Consider the following 12486-nt stretch of genomic DNA (forward strand, 5'->3'; position numbering starts at 1 on the left):
CCCTTTTTTTTTTTGAGGAAAAAGATTTTTTTTTTTTTTTTTTTTTTTTTGTTTCCTCATTTAGTTGCTTAAGCGAGAGAGGAGAAGAGCTGGAAAAAGACCATTTCAAATTTTAAATTTTATTTAATGTCAACATATATATAAATATATACAAATATGTTAACCGATATATATTCATAAATGAATTTAAATATATACTAAGCTGAATATATAAATATATAAATACTTAAAAAATTCGTATAATATTTAAATAATGACTGATCTGTCAATGCATGTCAAATTTAGATGAAAATTGGCTCATATAAACCATCTCGATGATCCGAATACACTATGTTGGTGAAGTTTTCATGCATTAAAATCTTGCTTGCATAAATTACTCTCAAAATTATCACGATCTAAACGTCACATTTGTTGTACACATAACTATATATTTTATGGAAACTAAGGCGATACAAGACGTGAAATTCATATCGAAGACCATAAAAATAGTGCAAGACTTGCATAATTTTGGAATAATATGTAATACATCGTCTAACATCATGACTAACTTGTCATAAATAAATAGGTTAAGCATGCATATAGTTGTCCCAAAAATGATACCAACATCTCAATGACTAAATAAATGATCAACCCAACATCAATAAGCATGAGCTAAAGATCAAATTAGGTTCATTTTGAACTAAGGAAAATAAAGACATTAATTTAGTTTTAAATTTGGTCCAACCATTAGTTAGACATATAAGAAAGCCACTGAGAGGTTTCTAAGTGTAGATCCTAGGCTCTAAGAATAATTTGGGAAAGGAGAGATTTAGACCTCATAAGAAATGAGGTCAAAATCTACCTAATCTAAAAAATTCTAATTAAAGAGTGATCATGTATCTCATTATTCTACTTTAGATCTTGATATTACCCATAATGGAGTTGGATATAGTACTTTTTTATGGAGCTTTTTTTTAAATACTTCTTTTTACATTCTTTATGTTAAAGAGGTGACACTTGAGGCTACAGAAGGCCACAACATATTGTGTTCTTAGACCGTTTAGCTAACACTTCTAATGTCAGCCTAAATAACTTACATAATGAGCTTACTCTCATAAAGAATATACATTTTGTTGTTGATATAGCATTTGATTAATCTTTGTCAAATATCTCACGCTATAATAACAATGCTATATGAAAAAAAAGGTTCACTAGTTCCAATAAAAAAAAAGGCTTCTTCTAAAATGACTTAGTTTATCTATTATCCTAACCATATTGACACCTAAAAAGAATAAATCATAAAGAATGTGCTTGAATAAAAAACCTATGAATACGATCATTAGTAAATATAAGTTCTTTTATATACAATTGATGATATGCTAGATTAGATCTTGAGTGCCACTTATTTTTTAAAGATTCGCCTAGAAATTTGCTAGCATAAAATCAAAATTAGATCTTAGAATGAGTAAAAGTTAGGATTTAAAGCCCCATATTGACCATAAGAATGGCTGATGATGCCCTTTGAATTGTATAATACATCAAACCTATTTATGAGGATGACGAAACTATGTAAAAAGTATTTATTAATGTTTTTCTAGTTGTTTGTATCAATGATATATTCATATTTTATCCTAATATGGATTAGCATTTTCATCAGCTTAAGTTAGCTTTTAAATAAGATAAACAAAAAAAAAATTATGACTAAACTTAAATTTATGTTTATTAATGAGCTAAAAACGCATATTTCTATAATTTATTAAGACTACTTTTGAATTTAGAGTCAATCTTATCATGATTAAATCCATCTCTAATTGGCCTATACTTAATCATTTATTGATGTTAAGTTATGAGTTGGTCATATTCTATGACATTTTCATTAAAAATTTTAATGTCATTGTAGCCCCACTTTCTAACAGCAGAAGAGCACTTGACCAGAATAGAGTCTCCATAAATATTCTTCTATATGGAGATTATCTAATTCCATCTAAGACTTTGAGACAACTTATGATATATTAAGGGTAAGCATTGGAGTATATTAAGAAAAAAACTATCATATTATAGCATACTTCAATGGAATTTAGGTAATTATAAGCACGCCCACGTGCACGTGCATACACACATGTGCATAAATATTGTATATTTAATAACAAGTTTCATACTACCATTCAATCTCTCTAACATTATAAATATTATTTAACATAAGAAATTCATATTACATAATGACCATTTGACCCATAGTTTTATCAATACATAAAAAATAGCTTAGCCATTAAAAAGCAAAAATTGGTAGAGTTTCTTTATAACTATGCTTTTATTCTCAAATGCAAGATAAATGTTGATATTAGACATATAGTTATGTTATCTAAGATTACAATAGCCATCACTTTTTTAGAGCTTTACGTTCCAACATTTAATAAAGTTAGGTGGCCTACCCTTACATATTTTGACTTTCATTTGCCTATCATGAGCATAAGAATAAGCTACTATTTGTTAGGAGCCTCTTTGTTTAGCTATTGGTTAGACCCTATAGAATTTACACTTTGCTATGCTATAATTTCTAATAATAACCCTATTTTTAAAACTACCAAGCTAACATTATTTAAAATACTTTATGATTACAACCCAAAAAGACATATTGACATTATTAGTATTCCATCTAATGAATTTTTAGAGTTAATATTTACCATTGTTCAAGAAAAAAGGAATGTTATGAAATATAAGAAGCTCATTACAAAGTTTTGTAGGCCTTTAAAAATCCTTGGAAAAATTATATCAATTGCATAATTTATTAAATTTGACATGCATCTAAGTTATATATTTAAAGTTGAAAATATTTTATTATTCTAAATAGATGTTATATGTGAATTTTGAGACTAAGGGCCCGTTTGGGGCAGCTTATTTGGTGCGGTGGTATTTTGAAAACACACATGACCTGTTTGGGTAAACTGTGTTTTTGTAGCTTATGCGTTTTCACGCTGCACCTATCTAGATGTGGTGACAGTTTTTTGGCAGCAGTTTGGCTTTTCCAAAAGAATAAAAAATTATAATAACCACAACACCTAGCTTATTAGCAAATTATTCAATAAGCTGCAGCTGCCCCAAACAGTCTCTAACTATTATATAGGAGATCAAAGCAACCAAATGTAGATGAATAACAAGCCAAATCATATTGAGCTAAAGAGCATTTATTCACATTTGGAAATATATGATGAATATGAGAGCACATATTTTTGGCTAGGTGGAAAGAAAAATAACCACATGAGGAAACATGGCTTCTATTAGAGGAACTCACCGAGCTCGTTCCAAATCTCAACAATGAGTACAATAGCTTCAACTCCTTAAAAAAGAGTTCTTTCAGGTCAATGGGAACTAATGCAATGCATCATAAGCCTATTACTTTGTCTTTATAAAATAAGTAATTATCTTAGCCATGCCCCTCACAAAGTTGTAAATTATATAGGTCAATTAGAGATCATGTGACTTCATAATTATAGGTTTATGTTAATTTGTTGTGTGTTTATGAGTGTACTATGTATTAATTTTTTATACAAGGGAAGTAATTCAATTTTCAAATACATCTTGAAGCAAGAAGATACATTGGAGGCATTAAGATTGTTAAACTTGAAGGAGACTGACTTTAGTTTCAAAGTTGACTTTAGTTTCAAAGTTGACTTTCATTTAAAGAAGAATTGACTCAGATATTATTAAAAATATTCATCGGTCAAAAAATGCCTAATGACGAGTTAACACCTTATTTTAGTCAACTAAATGACCACATCACTCCACTATCCTCAAATTGGCCTCCTCTCCTCCACCCTATGAAAAAACCACTTTTTAAAAAATAGTGGAATTACCCTCTTCATCTCTCAATTTTAAATTTTAATTATAAAAAATATAGAAATATTTATAATTACAATTTAATTGCTATATAGAATAATTAATATACATTCAAATGAAATTTAAATGTGTTTTGCCAAATAAATTATTACACCAAGAGCTTTGTGGTTGAGAAACTCTATTAGTAAGAAATTTAATTTTTTTTTAATTATTATTATAGTAAAGTTGAATAAAGTCATCTCCATACTTCCTCACAACAGCTTTCTAAATTTGCCTTGACAAAATCTACCTTCTCCTTTGAAAAGAAATAGAAGAAATGCTAAGTCATACACAATTAGATGAAAATAGTTAATAGGATATAGTCTATGTTTTGCTCTGATTTGCTCAATCAATAGTCCTTGGAAAATTTTGCAACACCCAAGATCACTAACCTAAACATTCTTAACATGTACAAGTTGTTTTATACCTATATGCCCTTACATTTGTAAACCCTAATCACCTAAAGTGTTTCTACATACTCTCGACAAAAAGGGAATTTCCCTTGCTTGGCCAACCCCAACCAATTCAATGCTAGTCCATATCTCACCAAATCCAAGGTTTATTAAATATTATTTATTAGACCACTCTTATGGAAAATACAAGCTTTTGGAAGAAATGAATTCTAATTTTGCATCATAAATATTTTTAAAACTCTTTTAAAATAAAACTTTCATTTTCATACTCAAAATTTATAAAGCAGATGGATGTGCTAATACTAAAATTAAAAAGTGATTTGTTATTTCACTAAAAAGAGTTAAAAAAATTATATAATATTTCAAGTATAAATATTGTCCATCTTTTGATTATGCTCTTTAAAAATAGTTAATGGATTAATTATTATGTTTGGCTTTAAATCATATGATTTATGATAATGAATGTGAGCATTATTATTATTATTTTTAATAATAAAGTTTTCATCCTTCAAATTATAATCAATTTTATAAAATATGGATATAGTGGTTTAAAAATTTCTATCAACATCATTATGTTCTAAATAAGATCTACTCCTCATATTAATATATATCATATTATGTTACATCTCTTTCTTAATACATCACAACTTCTATTTTTTATTTTGGATTTATTTTCTTATGGCCCTACAATTTACTCCCATTCCTATCAAAATAATTAATTTAGCTCTTAAAGTTTTAAAAATAAAAATAGATCTCCCTTGACAATGTTGTACTCGAAACGTAGCCTAGACACCTAGTATAAGAAATAGGAGGACCCACTTTATTTGTCAATAACCATTTTGTTATTGTTCTCTCACATTAGTTTTGCCAATATTATTTTATAATATATCATCCCTTTTATTTTTAGGTTATTATCTTTGCTTATTGTTCTTGTTATTGTTATCGTCATTTAAAGACAAGTTTTTACTTTATAGTTATATTAAGATGTTATCATACAATTATAGTTGAGCTATTTATTTTTTATATAATTTATCATGCTTTACTTAATAAAATCATTTGTGGTCATCAATGTTACTATTTTTAATAATTTTTTAAATCATATTCTCCTCTTATAAAACTATATATTGAGTAGACAAAAAAATACGATCGCTTAATTTATAAATTTAATAATTAATATGCCAACAAAAAATACACTCGATCAAGTTTGTATCTTGAAGCAAATGATTGAATTTAAAACTTTTGAAATCAAATTTGAAACCAACTGAATTATATTTTTAATAAACTTATAGACAAATAATTTTCTTGAAGAGATAAATTTGATGAGCTTAAGATAACTTAATTTTGATATTCTTAAAATGTTCAAATACTAAACGAACATAACATATTGAAGGGTCGCCATTATGGATTGTTCAATGAAGTATTTGAGATTTTTGCAAAACTAAATAAAGATACATCTCATTGCCATAAATGTTAACACCTCCCATCACTACATAGGCCGATGCTAACTGTCATTAACAAGGCCAACACTTGCTACTAACACTCATGTCATCAATTTTCCTAGCAAATAAGTTGGTGTCCTCGGTCAACACTAATATTGTTCCCATTTATTGTTAAAAATATGAACACCAATATTTACTTTATGGACACATACTTTGCCTCCTAAAGTTGATGATATTTTTAACACCAATATCAATGCATGTTGTCAACACAAACATTAACATTCATCATCAACACTAATATCAATTCTCATCATCGACATTAATACCATCTCGACTGATGATGATGATGCTCGTGATCATGAATAAAACTTATGCCCCCCTCAACACTAACATAAATTTCTGACATCAAGGCTAATTTTGATGTTCATCATCTCCACCACAACCAATGCTTATCTTCTTAATTATTTGTCTCTCATCTTATAAGAAAAACTGTCAAATAGATCATCAATAATCTCTTAATGACCACTATACCTCAAGGTTCTTCTTGATTGCATTATGCAATTTGTTTTTCACATTTCATATATGTCATATGATTTAATGTCCCTATCCAATTATAAGATTTTATTACTGTTTCATGAAATATAGTATATAAGTTTATTAATATTTGAATTACCTTATCAACTAATCTTCATTTCAAAGATACATTTTATCTTTAACGTGTCATTAAAAAATCTACTCAATCAGGCATGAACCTCAATGTCTTTTAGAGTTCGAAAACTTTTGAAACCAAATTAAGGATCATCCAAATTTTTATTTCAACAAATTTATTTAACTAAATGCCTCCATATGAACAACCTAATAACACATGATACAATCAGAGTCAATGATATGAGCTAAAAGTTTGAACCCTGTTAAAAAATTTAGAACATTAATTAGATGAATAGATGATAACTAAATTTACATTTTTATAGTCCAGATCAAATATTTTGAAAAAAACTAAAAAACTAAAAAAAATGCTTTGTAATTTGATTCTTAAATTATTATAATTTTAAAAAATATTATATCATCAAGGGAATCACACTCATCATTCTCATGAAGTGTTAAATGTTTTGTTGTAATTATCTAAGGGCTGATTCGGACAACATTGAGAAGGTGGTGAAGCTCTGTTCCTTTGCAGTGTATGTTGACGTATGAAAAAACTTTTGTTTGGTGAAAAAATATCTCTCGAATATCTTCCTACGTTGTTTCACAAAAAACGACATTTTTTTTGTTGTTTTAGATCACAATAGACATTTTTCGTTCGACGAGAGTGACTTTTAATTTTGTGAAGCTTCTAGATATTTACTTTTTCTGCTATTCTCCCGTAGAGTTTCACACTATAAGATTTTGTTTGAAGTAGCATCACTGTTATGCGAATTTTTTCTTAAATGCTCCGCTCATCGAATCACAGGAGGCTTGTGATTTGAAACAGTCGAAAATTTATCGTTCTTGTAAAAGAGCTTTGGGAGATGTTGGTTTCACAAAACAAAAGTTTTTGCAATAATCTAATGCAAGGGGTTTGTTCCCGGTTCATCAAAACCCCCTTTCCCGCACGAAACCTGATGACCCGCCGGTTCAACCGCCAAACACAGAACCGGACCCGCCCGGTTCGATATTTGCGATAAGCGCACCAGTTGTCCGCAAAACCTCGGTTCTATTCTTCATCCCGCTTTCTCTAGCGTTCGCAGTTCGCTCGGCCCTTCTCAGATCGACGCAGCCTGCTCGCCGCCCGCTCGCCGGCGTTTCACCTCTTGCTCGTCTGCCACAGGTATGTCGTATGCTTTTGGGGTTTTGCACTTGGCAGTTCTGTTAGGGCTGCAACTTTTGATTTTTGAGGTGGATAGTTTTTTTTTGTTAATAAATTCTTGGCTTGAGGCTATAGAGGACCCTGTTGATTTTTAGTTTTTTACATATATCGGCCTTCCGGTTAGGTACTTCTCCACGTTCTTCTACTATATATATGTCCAGGGAGATCTATACTTATGTACGCGTAGTTCTTCCTGGTGAATTTGCTAAGCATGCGGTTTTTGAGGGTACTAAGGGTGCTGTTGTGTTGCTAAGTTGACTAGTACTTGGATATGGTTGCTCTTTCAAAATATGAAATGTTTTGTCACTATTTGGTTTCGCTCTGCAGTCTGCACTTTATGAGGCTTTATTTTGTGTAGGTAATTAAGTGGCAGGTAATCTTGCATGTATGTGTTAGATTGTGGAATCATTTCTTGTAAATACATGAAACCTTGATGGTGTTGATTTGGGATAGTTACAGCTTTTGACTTTTTGTTTGTTGGCGTTATTTGCATATTAAACATGAAAAAATTGATTAGCAAATTAATCTTGCCTGAAATCTTTGTAATTAGCAAAAAAAAAGACTGAAAAGTTGTTTGTTGGCTGTTAGCCTGTAAGATGGAAACACAACTTTTCAGTCCTTCTTTCTTTTATGATTAGCAAATTACTCTGAGAGATGATGTCTTTTTAATGCTCTTAAGTTGAAAGCATAGAATATTTTGTATATCTGGATGGGATTGGGTTAATATTCTAGCTGATTAATGAATGACTTTTTGATTGGATATCATCTTCATTTTTTGTTAGTTGTTCTTATCTTATAATTCTTAATTTGTCTTAGCTTATTAGGGTGATGGATTTTGAATGTTGATAGTTGACGGGCATTGAACATTGGTTGGTATGAATGTTAGATGAGGTAGTTGTTGAAGGTTTCCTTTTTGTAAGATGTGAGATCATTGGCTAAGATGAGCTTTGAATGTAGTTGAGGTGTTTATTTTATGTTTCATTTAGAATTTTTTGTAATGACACATATTATACTATTATGACAACATTTATGTTTTATTTAATTTTTTATTTTATTGATTACGTCTCCCGGCTGAACTCTTATTTCAACTTTTGTTAAACTTTTGAACATTGAACATCTCCCTTTACTGGTTCAATGTCCGGTCCGGTTTTTGGAATCTTTGCCCCAACCCTAGCTCCCACACAATCTTTACCAGGCTTGGCTTGCCATCCCCATATCTCACCCTCAACCACATCTATCTCCTCCGATGGCGTTTCACTTTTCTTATCCCAACAAATCATCCTTAGCAGTCTATTTATATTGTACTCATTCTCAACTCCAGTGGGCTTTGATCGAGTAAGTTCATCTTAGGTTTTTACTATCTCCCTTCGTGGTGAATTCTCTGTTTAGCGTATGCCCTAAATAAAAAAATATTAAGCTCTAGGATTACTAGTTCATGTGAATTGGATTACGATAAAATTTTAGGTTTACCTGGACTGAGAAAGGACAGGATGAAAATGATGCACTGGCACAGTGTTTAGTAGCCACTTTGTGGTATCAAGATTTGGTTTTTTTCTTAGCCTTCCCACTTGTTAAAAGTTTGGTCATCCTGAAGGGATTGCCTTTTTGGTCAAGGTTGTATTTCATGCTAATGTTGCCTGTTGCTTTCTAATTAACACATATCAGGGATTTTTTTATCATTTAGAGTGAGAGAAATCGTATGGTTTGTTTTTTATGAATATTTTTCTTGCAGCGAGATTGGTCCTTATACTAAAAATGTCCCCTGCTGTGGAGCGCAGAGAGTACCACAAGCAGCATTCTACTGACATGTCAGATTCACTGGTCAGAAGTCGCCATTCCCCTCACAGAAGAAACTCTCCAAGGAGTGGGAGGGTTCCTTCTGCTGGAGCTAGTTCTCCAAGAGCAAGATCTCCAAATAGAAATAATTCTTCAAATAAGAGGAGATCTCCTGTGAAAGAGAAGCTACCTGATCGAGTTAGGTCACCAAAACAAACCAAGCAAAGGTCTCCTTCCAGTTCACCCTCCCCTCGCAGTAAAAGGCTAAGAAGAGCTCAAGCCGATAGGGAGAGCCAACAATTGGCACAAAGAGAGCATGGAATAAACTCTAGCAGGGTAGAACATGACAAGGGGAGACATCGAGAACGTGGGGAAGCTAGGGATGCTCCAAGTGAGAGAAGGTATGCTCGAGAAAGCCACGATGACGGACCTTCTAGATCATTAAGGCGCGATTGTGCTGTCTTTACGGAGCTTAACCATGGTGGAAGACATGGCTCTCGCTCCCCTTCCAGGGCTTCAAAGGCTGCTGCTCGTGATGAGGTTTCTGGTGATATCCACTCCTTTACCTTTTGTTTGACTATTTGCTTTTGCTTTGCCATAGGTTTAACTGGCACATGTAACATTTACATAAATACATTATTTGTTACTGTTGAATGACCTCACAGTATTTTGTAAGAAGTAAATGGATTGGGTTTTTTTTTTTTAAACTTACAGCTTAGTGTCTACTATCACCAAGCTATCGACTTTTTCCGTAAAGCCTTTAACGCTAATTTAAATAAATGAGCATGGGTATTGTTATCCACCCGAGTTTTAAGAATCCATCTGCCATTTCAAGCCACTGACAATGTTAAATTCTGGTCTTCTTTAATGCACCTCAACTACATTATACTGGAATACTCAGATGATTCATCTGGATAAATTATTTTTTTGCATAGATTATCATAAACTTTTTGTTACTTTTTTCATATAAGAAAAGAAATTGAGATTTTGGTTGATAAGATATTTGGCTAGTAATTGCATGAAGTAGTGTAACAACTTCTAATGATAAAATGCATTGATCACCTGAAAGTTTACCATGTAATAAATCATTTTGCACTATTTACTGTTGTGGGGAAAGCTAAAGAAGGGGATTCACCAGCTATGTGAGGAAAGGGCACCTATATGTGTGCCATGAGTATTGTGTTGGGGCTCCTCTAACACTTTGTGAGGCGATATTAAGGGGGGCTTTTTCCTTAAAATAAATGCCTGCTCATTTACCACGCAGATGCTTTTTGGTATCATGCATATTTTATTAAGCCACGTCTTAGTGCGCTGAAGCATTCTCCTGTACTGCTTTTCCACTAATATACGAACTTTTTCTGTTTTATTTGATATTTACTGTTTTACCTGCAAATTTCAAAATTTCTAAGTTTAACATTCATGAGATAATTTGACCAAATTTCTGTAGTTGCATTTCTTCAAGGTTTGTACCATACCAGCTGATGATTGCCTTCTTGTTTTGTTTTGTTTTAGGTACCATTTTCTAGAGAAGCCGACAAATATGGGTTAGTATCATTGCCTCAAAGGAATTTCTTATCCGCTTTAATTCTGTATGAATACTATTGATTATTTGTTTGAAATTGTCACATACAGATCATATTGACTCAGTAGATACAAAAGTTATTATTAGAGGGATTGTGGGAGCAGTACCTAGTGAAAATAAGATGGTGGAAGTGAAAAATGGTTAGTTTGGGTGTCTAAAATATATGATAGTTTGTTCTAATAAGACGATAAAATGAATGTGGAAGGGTTAGGAGAAGAATGGTAATGTTCAAACTATCATGGATGGAAGTTGTGCAAATAAATTTATGGAAATTAGATATACTTCCACAAGTAACACCCGACAAAAAATAATGAAGCTCCCAAATTGTTGGGTTAAGACTGAAGATACTTGTGAGGTTATATTAGCTTAGTCGAGTCTTTTCAAAACCTGTTTTGTCATAATCCATATTTAGTTCTGAAAAGCAATTGCCATCTTTCTTCCATGCAGCATTACACTCAAGGCATATTATATTTAGAGGCAGTGAAGAACTTCTGACATTTTAATTTGTATTTTAGACTACCGTGCTTCACTAGCTTCTGAAGAAACTTGTTTATTTTCCTCTTTATTTTGTATTGAATTCTCTGTCATTAGTTTTGAAATGAAAATCAAATCAAAATTTCATTTGCATTATTTGGAAGTCTTCTTGAAAGGGTTGCTGATGAATTTAGGAGCATTTTATTGACATTTTGTAGTGCATGTGCATGATGATTGCCCTTCAAACTTATTTGTGAAAATTACCAGTCAAATGTGCGCTTTTATTTATTTTTATATTGTATTGATTCTCATTAACTTGCATAATGAAATTTATTTTTATATTGCAGCAAAATGATTGTTTAGATTATCATCAATAGGCAGGTTAAAAATGTGTGCCCTGCGAGTTGAATACTATTAAAATCTTGAAAGAATAAATGTGCACATTAGTTATACCCTTCTTGTATTTTTCCCTTTTTGTTGATTAACGTCAAATTGTATTATGAAGTTTATATGTTTATCAGTCGGAGAATGTTTCATTCGATTATCATTTTATTTAGCAAAATAATAAATTGTACCATCAGAAAAGCAAGCATAAATGTGCCTTAAATTAATGATTATGTCAAAGAAAAAGCTTAGGTGAATTGAATGTGTAAGAACACAAGAGCTTATTTGGATTTTGTGCTACAATCATTATTACTAGCAGCATAATCTTATCCCAAGTGTGGTCGACTTGGCGAATCATTATTCTTCGTTCATTCTCGAGGAATACTAAATTGATTTTCTATTGATAAGTCAATTGCATAACTTCAATCCATGGTTGGTCTATTTGTTTTTCTCCCTATAACTTGATGTTCATTCTACCTGTTCACCTGATTATGTATCTTTAACCTAAACCTGTAAAGTTCATGTTTATTATCATTATCTCTAATATTGTTGTTCCCACTTATTATCTAATATGTGCATTGCTGACTTATATTCTTTCTATTTTGTTTGCTTGTCTATCCATTTTTTTGCATGTTTCTTATAGTTTGGTTTGGTTGTCGCGATTTTTCCTTTGCCAGCATTTGATTACAAAGCATAGCTGGTGAGGCTGCAATTTTA

The 12486-nt window shown here is 31.4% G+C and overlaps 1 protein-coding gene across 1 annotated transcript in view; it reads left to right on the top strand.

The window, feature by feature from the left end:
• The first annotated feature begins 7392 nt into the window (after positions 1-7392).
• LOC110024727 (FHA domain-containing protein DDL) overlaps positions 7393-12486 on the top strand; it is a 29928-nt gene continuing 24834 nt past the window's right edge. The window contains exons 1-3 of the mRNA XM_020724854.1: positions 7393-7514; positions 9286-9869; positions 10842-10873. Of these exons, the coding sequence (XP_020580513.1) occupies positions 9309-9869; positions 10842-10873 (593 nt within the window). The 5' untranslated portion in view covers positions 7393-7514; positions 9286-9308. The remainder of the gene's footprint in view (positions 7515-9285; positions 9870-10841; positions 10874-12486) is intronic.

This window comes from Phalaenopsis equestris, unplaced genomic scaffold, assembly GCF_001263595.1.
Source record: "Phalaenopsis equestris unplaced genomic scaffold, ASM126359v1 Scaffold000272, whole genome shotgun sequence".
Lineage (NCBI taxonomy): Eukaryota > Viridiplantae > Streptophyta > Magnoliopsida > Asparagales > Orchidaceae > Phalaenopsis > Phalaenopsis equestris.